The sequence below is a fragment of the Nannobrachium achirus genome (assembly GCF_963921795.1).
Source record: "Nannobrachium achirus genome assembly, chromosome: 2".
NCBI classification, from domain to species: domain Eukaryota; kingdom Metazoa; phylum Chordata; class Actinopteri; order Myctophiformes; family Myctophidae; genus Nannobrachium; species Nannobrachium achirus.
Genome location: NC_137811.1, coordinates 64,257,144 through 64,269,643, shown reverse-complemented (window position 1 = coordinate 64,269,643; position 12,500 = coordinate 64,257,144). Strand labels below are relative to the sequence as shown.

General features: G+C 42.6%; 1 protein-coding gene across 1 annotated transcript in view; it reads left to right on the top strand.

Moving 5' to 3' along the window:
• Window positions 1-12,500, top strand: part of osbpl3b (oxysterol binding protein-like 3b) — a gene marked incomplete at both ends in the record, with an annotated part of 82,834 nt that overhangs the window by 1,748 nt on the left and 68,586 nt on the right. Inside the window, one exon of the mRNA XM_080746854.1 lies at window positions 5,196-5,312. Coding sequence (XP_080602980.1) covers window positions 5,196-5,312 — 117 coding nt within the window. The remainder of the gene's footprint in view (window positions 1-5,195; window positions 5,313-12,500) is intronic.

Below are 12,500 nucleotides of genomic sequence, written 5' to 3'. Positions count from 1 at the left end.
GGTTAGGGTTCCGGTGGTGTGTTCCAGTTGGCGTCGCATTGTTTTTGTTCCTCACATAATGTGAATCAACTGATTTGGTCTCACTAGTCACACTACGAGTTAGAATAAAAGATGGATACCAAACGACTATTATACAAAAAGAAACGTAACGATTATACCAAACTAAAAACATGTTGAACTAGGGGAAATCATTTTGGAGGTGCACGGCACCGGAGGTTCCGGTCGTGTGTTCAGGCCGCTTGATGATGTTAAGTTACCGTATTTCCACTCCAGACCGGATCATAAGCATGAAAATGGCATTGATCCCAGGCTATCCCGGACCCCCGGTGTTCAAGGCAGGGGTTCCCAAACCTTTGCTTGCCAAGGACCCCCAGGGGTAGGGCCCGACAAGACATGTGCTTCTCCCGAACAAAATTTGAATTGAAATAACATTTTGTACTGTGTATATATTTGTATGATTTCCACTCTCTCTCTCTCTCTTTCTCTCTCTCTCTCTCTCTCTCTCTCTCTCTCTCTCTCTCTCCATGTATGCCTGTAATGCACATGCTAGCATGCATACTCAAAAAACATACAGTACACTACTACACACAACTTGAGCACATTCACATACAAGCACACAAGCACACCAGCTAAAGTTGCTGCTCTCCAAAAACAGCTAATTGCTTTAAAACTAGCATTTGTCTTCAGCCCCTCCAGTCCTATCTGGAGCAGCAGACTGTCATTAGTGCTACATTAACCAGAAGACCTACAGTAATGAATGTAAGCAATCAGTCCTGATACCCACCAGCAGACTGGCTCACTGCATGGCTCCTAAATCCAACACATCAAAAAGAACACACTTTGGAAAATACTTTTCACTAACGATTCACTGCTGATAGTTTCTAAGCTGCTGACTTAATGGTGTGTAAAATAAAATAAAAATCTTAACTCTGTTACCTGTGGTCCCGGGGCACAGCCTATAGGAAAGTGATCATCTAATTATGGGTGGGCGATATGGTGATAAATATCGTTGAGACGATACAATGTCTCCACAATATGCCTTTTCAGAGATATCGTATATATCTTGATACAATGAGGGAGCTTTATACAACATCCTGTTGAATTGTTAATACAGTCAGAGATTCATTGCAGAATTGAATTTAAATCTGCATTTTGGTCTAAATCAGTAATTCTCAAACTTTAAAATGTCAAGGTCTCCCCTCTGACAGTATACAAATGAAACCAAAAGGACGAGTGACGCGCAGTGAGCTTGTATATCTGCTATTTTTCAATGGTTAAAGCGCAAAATAATGCGTAATAATGCGTTCCCAGTCTAAATGGGTTAAACCCCTCCCCCTATGAAGAACATTCATGGGGGGCCCGCAGTGAATCCTTGTACCCAGGGCCCAGAATTTGGTGTGACACCATGATGCAGATACGATAGGCTCTGATCTGAAACGTCTCTGTGAAAACACTGCATAATGGCATCACGCATGTGTGTACCTTTGTGTGTGACTGATGGATGATGAGGAACAGGGACGTGCTGGCCATTGGGAAAAGCGGGACAACCGAGCGGCCGGTTCATTCCTGGCCGGTCCAGGCCGGCCGTTAGGAAAGAAATGTCGGGCAGAAACCTTGTATCTCCAAGTTTCAAATTTGTCATTTTTTCGCAAAGCAAATTAAGCCCTGCTTCATCATATAAGGCCGTTGCACAAAAGTAGTGAAAACAGCAGATCTACAAGCACACAACGCCTCGCGTTGCGAGGCGTTGTGTGCTTGTAGATCGGCTGTTTTCACTAGTTTAAATCATTTTTTTCACTGGCTTGTCACTTGTCATGATCTGAAATGGCAAATCTTTGAGTAGCAGCAGCGCTATAGAGAGATCTCTTTCTCTATAGCGCGCAATGAGGGCCTCTCCAACTCTTTTTCCCGGGCTGAATCAGGGGCCCAGCATGTCCCTGATGAGGAACACGTTCATTTACATATCGTTGTTGTCGGGTGGAAACCTTGTATGTCCAAAGCCTTCCTTTTTTTCGTATTATCTTAAAAACGATTTAAAATAGTGAAAATACACGATCTACAAGCACACAACGCCTCGCTGCGGCGTCATACACTTTTGTATGTTGAAGTAGGGCTTTAATTTACGAAAAAACGTACAAATTTGAAACTTGGAGATACTGTACAAGGTTTCTGCCCGACAGTGACGATATAAAACAAACCAATTAGTAGGATGCAAGTACAAAAAAGGAAGAAAATACAAAATAATTTAAAAAAAGCACTGGTTTTGGACATCTGGTCAAGGTTTCCACCCGACAGCGACGATAACCTGTTAAGTCTTCCTTACAGATGTGAACACAGCTCTGTTAATATCACTGCATTTGTGACTGTCGTTTGTCCTTGAAGGACAGAGAGAGACCCAGGCTCTGTGGCAGTGACTCACTCACTCACTCACTCAGGCGTGGAGTGTGTGAGGGGGAGCCATGGCTGAGTCTTCACAGAGAGGAGAGCAACTCTCAAAGCACGCACACACAATTCAATTCAAAGCCAAGGGCTTTATTGGCATGAGAAAACACACGTTTACATTGCCAAAGCAGAAGTGTACACAGTACAATACAATCAAATATGGAATATGGAATAGAGATTCTAGGCTTCATTTGGTTAATAATATATTATTTACATAGCATGTTGTTTAGACAGAGGCTAGGTTTGATGTTTAGATAGATAGATAGATAGATAGATAGATACCTTTATTATCCCAATGGGGGAAATCAGTTGCCCAGAGGCAGCACAGCAGTAAGGTTATTTACAAAGTTACAGAGAAGTAAGAAAAAGATAAAAGAAAAACAAGAACAGAGTACAGTAAAGAGCAAGGTACATCAAGAGAGGGAACTAATAATATATAAATATATATATACATAAAGTGTCCTAAGCACAACTATCAAAATAGTACAGAGTCCAAATCAAAGGTGACCATAGCAGTCAATGCTAGTTAGTGCAACAAGTATCTCACTGTCATGTCAAACACAAGCAAAAATACCCAAAACTACTAACACAACCTAATAGTGCAGTGTCAAAAAAGTCAGTGCGAAAAAAACAACTCGAAAGGAAAACAAACTAGAAAGGGTGTCACAGCCATGAGCACCCTCCCTGGAAGGTCCTTAGAGGTTAGAGTCAGTACAACTATAGTTCCGTCATCCTGGTTAGGAAGGTAGTCCTCCTCAATCGACCTCAATCGATTTTTACTTGGTATTCCATTACTATGAGGCACTACAATGTTCTTTTCACACTCTACTTATGGGAGTATTTACCCTGTTGTTTGTAGAATAGGGATCGTGTTTCTCTGCTTTCTCGATCCTCGGAACCCAGAACCTTCTGTTTCCCAAGCGGACAGCGCTCTAACTCCTGAACCACTTTCACCCCCTAGTAGTAGATCTCGTACTAGAACGTGTATGTTTTTAACTTGTAGATCTGCTATATTCACTATTGTTGAAATGATTCACTTTTTGCCTATTATGGCCAAAGTAGGGCTTGATTATTAGTCTATTGTTTTATTATTAGATTATATATATTTTTGAGCGGTGGTCACACCGTCTCCTATACGTGGCCGTGTGTGTGGGTATGTATGCGTCCGTCCGGCCGTGTATGTAGCCTGGCAGTACCTTTTCTGACCACACATGTTAAGGGAGGGGCGCTGTTGTTCACACACACACACACACACACACACACACACACACACACACACACACACACACACGGGGGGGAGGGGGGGGGGGGGTTGGTGGGTAAACCACCGCTCAGTTCACACGGGTGTGATTTTTTTATAATAGATTAAATCGATTAATTGTTCCAGAAGTCAACCATCAACTGTACGTAGTCTTTGCAGTGAGTTCCAGCCCAACCTTTACCAGAGATGTGAGGACGCAGTGAACCGATCAGTTTGTGCAAGTCATTGTGGTGTGTCAGGGCCTTTAGAGAATGTTTATTTAGTAGGAAGTACATAAACACAGAGGGGCCCCCATTTTTTGGACCCGATCGAGGCCACAGTCATGCAGTTTGCAATGTTAGCCCTGGCCTGGACACGCATGCACGCACACAGTGCTAACCCTCACACCTCTGGATGCTGGATGAGTAATGTCAACACGATTTAAATTGAAGTTTCTGTTGAATTTCTCTTTTTCATTTGGATAATGCCACTGGCCTGTCACTAATGCCTGTCCTTGGCATACTGGTTGTGCCTGGTTTCATGTCTACGGATCCCAGACCAGTAGCTGAATCACACATTTTCTCCTTTGTCTGTGAACATTTGGTGAAAATAGCGGATGCTCAAGGCGCGTGTAGACCAAGTATACTGTAGAAGGACTGCTATACTAGCTGTAACTCGCATACTAATAAATAATATAGGCCTACACTTTTCTACTGAGGATTTTCCATAAATGGATATCACTTTATATCAAATTAACCAGTGATTTACAATACACTACAATTACCTCAACACTTTTAAATGCTTTTATCAGTTCAAATATGTGCGTAGTTAACTTACTGCACTCATAGTTACTGCAGCTCCCAAGCCGAGATGGTCGTGACCAAACCCAGGGTAGGATCCACTCCTCGCACTTGAGTGTCCTCCCCAGGGATCAAATGGCCTCCCACACACTGAATTCAATGTGACGATGGAGATCTATAAGCTATCAGCAGCCTCTAATTATGATGTACAATATGCTTCTGACTCTGAGCTTGACACTGTCACGCATGATGACAATCGTGTTACCAAACGTCCTTGTGCGAATGCCTTTTAGTTTGAGTGTGTGTGCGCGCGCGCACACGTGTGTGTGTGTGTGTGTGTGTGTGTGTGTGTGTGTGTGTGTGTGTGTGTGTGTGTGTGTGTGTGTGTGTCGTTGCAAAGATCCATTTTGTCTAAATGTTTGCTTCCATGTGTTACTCACAACCTTTTTTTCTTTTCTTTTTTTTGATTTTCTGAAAAGTGAGAAAAAATATCTTCTAAATAATCTTATATTTTCACAATGTTTTTAAATAGGGCTCAAGTGATTGATTCATAATACATTTTTGTAAGTCTGGGTCCCGGGGAAACAGCAAAATAATGTCTCTTTTGGGTCTGGAGCTGAAAGGGTTTGGGAAGCCCTGCCTTAAATGAAAGGTGACGATGCGTATATGTCGTCCATGGACTGAAACCTGATCCGCGTGACGTGTGTCCACAGGACAGCTGGGAGATTGTGGAGGGACTGCGAGGAGGCTCCACTCACATCCAGGAACCCCAGAAACAGGAAGGCTACTTGCTGAAGAAGAGGAAGTGGCCCATGAAAGGCTGGCATAAGGTACACTAACCCCTTCATTAGCTCCTTTCGGAACCTCTCACTCCGCAGCGCTACGAGATGAGGTTCCTGCTCGTAACATGCCCAAATGAGCTTTTTCCGGGGGTAGTTCGCCAGGTTATCAACAGCTAATTAATTAATGCATTATTATGTGATCTGTTACTTATGAAGAGCAGAGCAGTGTTCTGTTTCCTGTCCAATCATATCAGGTGTTTCCTGTCCTATCATTTTAGTCAGGATATCAAAGTAGATTTAACCATTTATTGTAACAAATGGAATACAGTTAAACTTGGCGTTAAAGGGCTCCGTGTTCGGAGATGTTCCCAGAATTTTGTTCATGCTTGCAAATTCAGGGAACGCTAAGCAAACCCCCCCCCCCCCATAGGGATACAAGAAATAGGGGTACAATAGCAATACATTGACATATTAGCTTGAATCAGCAGAAATCACAAGTATTTGAGCCTCTGCCAGACTCTGATCAAAAGTTTGAGGCTGGGGTGGAGGAGGCAGCTAAGCAGCAACAGATGCGATGCTTCGGATTGAAGACGAGCAGAGCTATAGAGCATCGCCAGGGCCGGCGCGTATATAGAGGCGAACTAGGCAGCTGCCTAGAGCGGCACTTTATAAAGGCGGCGAAAATGCGTCGGGGAAAAAAAAAAAGAGAGAGAGAGAGAGAGAGAGAGAGAGAGCGAGGGCGAGCGAGCGAGGGCGAGCGAGGGACGAGCGAGGGAGGGAAGAAAGAAAAAAAAAAGAAAAACGGGCAGTGGCAGTGTTGGCCAACCTGCGTGCAGCTAATAAATGTGCCAATCACTGCCTCTGAAGCCGCCTCGGGGGAGGGAGAGGCGCCCACGTAATGGCCAAGCAGCAGCCCTGCCCTGGTAAACACACACCCACCCGCCAAGTCTGAACTGAAGTAAACAGGAACCACTGACAGGTAGTAATAGCGAATGAATATAAATAGCAAACATGTCAAAAAGACTAACTATAAAGATAATCAGGCTGTGAGTCCACGGTGTCTACCGTCATGTTCTGCTCAAGAAACTGTTGACAATGACAGCAGCGCTGGAGAGAATACACTACCAGGCAGGACCAGAGAAGGGCAGAGAAGAGTTAGAGGAATTAATTTACCCAAAACCAAGTGCAGCCGCAACCCGCAAGGATGATTATACAAGAGGATTTTCAGAGGCTCATTACAGTAATGCCTGCCGTGTTCATTTCTGAAAGGTAAGCCTGGCTGGCAGCTGCCCATTATTATTTGTTTTATTTGCTGCTGTGGTCAACTTGCTGACTGCTGCTGGCTGCACACAGTTTGTGTGTCATGTGCTTGTGTGGTTATATGCACAGCGCGGCTGTGCTGAGTGCTGACTTAACCTTTGTGTGTTGGAGAGAGATTGGACTTTTCTTATTTCATTTGAGGAGTTGGTTAATAGGCTATTCGTTTTTGTTTATGATTACAACACTTAGCAAACCTATTGGTTATGGACACTTTACTTTGTGAAGCGCCCTATGTTAAATGTCCCATGTTAACGTTTCGATTAGAAAACCCACCAGTCGTAGCAATTCAATGTACACTTACCACTAGGCTGGTGGTTGTAAAATGATTCTATATGCTCCTGTAGAACCCCCGAGTATGTATGCAATCACTCTAGTTTTAGTAAAAACACGTTTTAATCAAGATCGCACGGAGAAGAACTGCATTTCCCATACTGCTAAACATGTACATCCCGTAAAATCGACGTCTGTGATTGGTCTAGCTTCTTCTTCTTTCACATATCTTGCGGTTACCGCGGAAGTAGCTACTACCCCCTGTCTGCCCGGCAGATTATTGCACTTCAGCAGAACTCCGTGAGCGAGCGTCTTTCTTTTACAAATATGATGCACTATGTTAAGGATGACGATAAGAGCGTCCACAGAGATGACAATCACTACATTTCAGACCATATGCTGGCCTGGATAACTAAACTGAGCGTGATTTAAGGGCTATATTTCAGGAAACAAGTGTCATTCGCAACGCATTCTGGGAGTGTAGTTTCCGCAATTTTAAAAATAATGATGTACCCTGCCCTTTTTTCAGCTTTCTAATTAATCTTTGCATTAAAAAAAATTGAATATTGTCACGATTCCTCTCCAGCCGAGGTGGCTTTGTCCAAGGCTTAAAAACGTTTAAATAAATACTTTATGAAATGTCTATGGAAGACATGAATGCGGAAAACGCTTCCGACACCAGAGTGAGGATGGGGTAGGGCTTCAACTGCAATGCTCTATAGTGAATGCAAGCCGTATTTAAAGGAGCCTCCCTTACTGAGTGAGAGCTCTGATTGGATTATGATAGTGTGATGAAATGATCAGCAGATCGGTAGGAATTCAAATTAATCGTTTAACAGGACAATATCCAGCATGCATTGCGTGATGAGTGGAAAAGGGAAGACTTGGTTAGTCCCGTGGGGGACTGGTTTTCAGCTAATAGCTGCTCAGATGGTTCTGATGAGCAGTATGGTCAAGCAGTTAGGGGTTAAGTGTCTTGCTCATGGACACCTCGGCAGGAATTAGCCAGTAGCTACAGTATGCCCCTCCCGAAAAGCTTTTGTCCAATGCTAGCTTAGCAACCATTACAAAAGCTTTTCGGGAGGGGCATAGCTATGGCTAATTGAATCTGGGACCTTTGTTTCCCAGGTGGCCTTTCTACCCATTCATCTATGGCCACCCCTTCCAAATCCTTAATCTAAATGAACAGTGACAATGCCACACCCCTACCTTAATAACATTGCCTAACCTTGACTAGATGTTTTAATTATTCCACGCAAAGCCCATGACTAAAGTTATATCCAACTGTACTAATAGGATTAGGGGAATAAGGGCACCTTGACAAAATGAAAGCACTATGGGGGAGCCAGCGTTGTTAACCCGTGTTATTACATGGGTAAAATAGGCACAAAATACTTGGGAGGTCAGTCTATGATGTCAGTACTATGATATCAGGCATCTCCATTTTCTTTTCATCCAGTCTTTAGTTAGGGTCAGAAAAAACTTGTTTTGACCAAAAAACGCACCTGGGAAGATTATTCTGAGATAAACAGACTTTTCTCTTTCCATTTTCCTTGGAGACAGACGACACTGGGTGATTTCCAGAATGACTTCATTTCGCATTGCGTTCTGGGTATCGTACTCACGGGTGTGGGGGAGAGATTGATATCATAATCGAATGTAATTAAATATAGACGAGATTCTTGACTTTGGCATTGTGGGCAGAGGACAAAAAGACAAGATTTCTCGTTCTAAGCTTGCAGTAAAAGAGTTAACTACATCATCATAAACCTTTACTTTTTTACCTGTTCCAAAAAAAAATGTTTTACTGCCCTTTCAAGTTCATAAAAATAATTTCATTCAATGTACCGCCCCAAGGCTACTGTCAGCCAATGCCAACTTTTAAGGTGGACTGTTTTCTTGCGTTACTCGATGCACAGATGGACACGATACATCTGCTTTAATCAACACACCTTTAATTAATCAACAGAATAACTTTAAATATAAATAATACAGTACTATTTTTAATCGGGTTACAAGCTTTAAGTCACTATTGATGTAGTTCTAATCATCTAACGGACAACTTCTTTAGCAGAATCCTGTAAATAGATAGTGATAGCTACATAAATGTTCCTTACACCAACTGCAGTATGAATGAGAGAGGTGCACATAAGAGTAATAAAAGTGTAGAACTTTTGATTACAACCTTTGATGCTACTATGATAGTGCTACATTATTATATTATATATTATACATACATTACATTATATTTTCTTCCTAAAACCAGATTGCCATGTTGTAAACGTATAGGGATAATATTTGCAGATTTCCTTATATTCCACCGTGAGCCCTATATAAGAGGTAAAAGCAGCTGCCAATTTCAAAAGTAAGATCAGGTCTAGGTCTAGAACTTCCTGCGCTGAGAAAGATAAAAAATTAAGAGATTTGCCATCATATTTCACAGCAGAATAGGAGTCAGTTAGATTTTCAATGGTGACAGACAAATACATATCAGACTTGGCTTTCTCAGTGGTGTCAGTTCAGAAAAAGCTAAGGTATGGAGACATGACTGGTGCTTCACGCGCGTGCAAGACACCAGTCATGTTGATGACACAAGAGAGAAGTAAGAGAAGACACATTTGTTTTGTGACCGGACAAGTCAGTCAGTTGTAGAACCTCACCTTGGGCAAGCTAAGTTATGAGCACAATAAAATAGCAAGCTCAGAGGAAAACCAAGAGTTATCCCACCCTTTAACTCTTTGCAGGATATCTCCTGAAAGATGTGTTTTGTCCATCATTTGTCTACTGTAAAACCACAAAAACTACTTTAAAAAACAGCCAGGTTGTTTCCACACCAGAATTCAGCTCATTTGTACTTATATAAAAAATTCGACAGATCATAACACAACATTTGCCTGTTTTATAAGGTATTTACACCATAGACAGCATAGTGAAGAGATGGTGTATAGTAGCCCAGGGACTCCTTTCCCAGTGTATATAGGGTATGTATATACACCAATCTCTTTCCCGAAAATACATAATCTACATCTACTAGCTCAGTAGGTTCTCAACCTGTGGGTCAGGACCCACAGGGGGGTCCCCAAATTATTTTGTGGGGTCCCCAGATGATTAACTTAATGTGCAACATTGTTTTCTCTCTCACCAGTAAACAAACCAAAATAAATTTTAAGTGTATAGAGGGTATCTTCACATTTCTAAAGTGACAATTTAAGGACGTTTTAATACCTCTAAAATGACAAATTAAACATTTGCCAAATTGTCAAATATTAGAAGCAGAAATTGTGAAAATAGCCGATCTACATGCTCACAACACCTCGCGACGCGAGGCGTTGTGAGCATGTAGATCTGCTATTTTCACAATAGAACCGTGTTATACAAAATGTACTGCCTCAACTCTTAGTGCTCGTCAGGGTGGGGGGGGGGGGGGGTCCCCAGTTAAAATATGATTATTTGGGGGGTTGCAGCCTGAAAAGGTTGAGAAACACTGTACTAGCCCATAATGTGCTGCTAGGGTTAACCCTAACCCTGGCATACACTACCTGTCTTTGGGCATTGTGCATAGGAGTAAGCGACCTGTTATTGAGCTGAATTATTGTTATATAGTCCTGGAAATTGGGTTAAATATTCTGGAAAAGTTTTGAAAAAGTTTTGGAAATGAATTGGTAAAAATGTGTGGGAACCCTAAACAGTGGTCACAGCTCCAAACTGCTGAGCCACCACTGGGCCATCGCCAAGAAGCTGGTCTTTAGATTACATTTCTGCTTCATTGAAAGTATATTTACATAAATAGGCAAAAAAAAAGTTGCAAACCTAGGGGAAACACTGTATATGGTTAGACTTACAGTACCATATATAGTACAGCATGTGGTTCATGTTGTACGATATTCCAGTATGGTAGTTTATGCAATACCGTATATAGCACAGTATAGTACAGTATGTGTACTGTACCGCATACTACCTGGGTGAGTCACCGGGATTTCTCTGAATGCCAGTAGCACTGCTCATATGAGTCATGTGCTTTACTGTACTATACACGCACGGCAACACACACACGCACGTCGCGCACACTCACACTCACACACACACACACACGCACGCACACACACACGCATGCACGCACGCACACACACACACACACACACACACACACACACACACACACACACACACACACACACACACACACACACACACACACACACAGTTCATAAATCTGCTGATGTTGCTCCTTTGTGTTTCAAATTAATTGAATGACGGATAAATTACGTCCCACCCTGCAGTGTAACCTCTGTGTGCGTGTGTGTGTGTGTGTGTGTGTGTGTGTGTGTGTGTGTGTGTGTGTGTGTGTGTGTGTGTGTGTGTGTGTGTGTGTGTGTGCGCGCGCACACGTGTGTGTGTGTGTGTGTGTGTGTGTGTGTGTGTGTGTGTGTGTGTGTGTGTGTGTGTGTGTGTGTGTGTGTGTGTGTGTGTGTGGGTCGATTCCACACAGCTGGGGCCCCCCACTCTATCTGAAAGGCTTCCTCCTCCTGCAGTGCTATGACACTGACCCGACCTCGTCTCAGTCCGTCCTCGGATGCATTAAGGCTGATTTATATGCAAAAATAGACGATCTACAAGCTCACATTTTGAGCTAGTAGATCGGCTATTTTTGGAGCACGACGACACACAACCAACTATAAAGCAGGCATTAGCTGATGGCCTTCTGGTCAGCAGACACATGGAAATCAGCGAGTAGACGTTTAGTAATCAGTCAATCAAATACACTTGATTCTAGGGATGGGACGATACTAAAATGTCATATTACGATTATTGTGACAAAAGAAATCCCGATTTACGATATTATCGCGATAATCAAAATCCATTATCCTGGGGCGGCCGTAGAACATTGCGATGCGTTGTGAGCTTGTAGATCGGTTATTTTTTGTCAAAGACATTTGATAGAGACTGAAAAAAGACTGACGGAGGACGATATTACATTAATTTTCCATGTTACGATTATCGCGATTATAGTCCCATTCTACTTGATTTACATGTCATACATATCACACGCAACTCCAAGTACTGAACATAAAAAGTGGAAATAAAAGCAGATCCCAAACCATGAGCCATTTAAACATAGGTAAACAAGAGACAATACAATGCAACCAAACTAATGAAAATAATCACACCCAGTGTGAAGTGAGTGGTGCTGTTTATGATTTAATTTCATTAAGCGTCCCCCGAAGCTTGGCCAATGTGACCCTGGGCGTACAACAAACGTTGGACAAACGGACAAAGCCAGATGTTGGAGCTTAATTAAGCTCCGTCCAGGAGCACCGCTCAATAAAACTAGAAAGGTGCGATTCTGGGAAATTGCAAGTGTGGTTGCACTCTTGCCCTGTCACAGTCGTGAGGAATAAGCTCGGGAGGAAATGTGTACTGTTCCTGATGAAATCCTCTTAGAAATTATAGTACATATTGTGATGTCACGTGAAGCTTGACCAATCCTGTCTTAGTGGGCATCACTCAGTCCAATCAGAAAAGGGACAGAAAAGGTCCATTGAACTCAATGGACTGTGTTTAGAACCACAGTCCACACAACACACAGACACAACACACACAGAACTCAATGTTTAGAACCACTGCTTTAGACTAGTTTTCAACAGG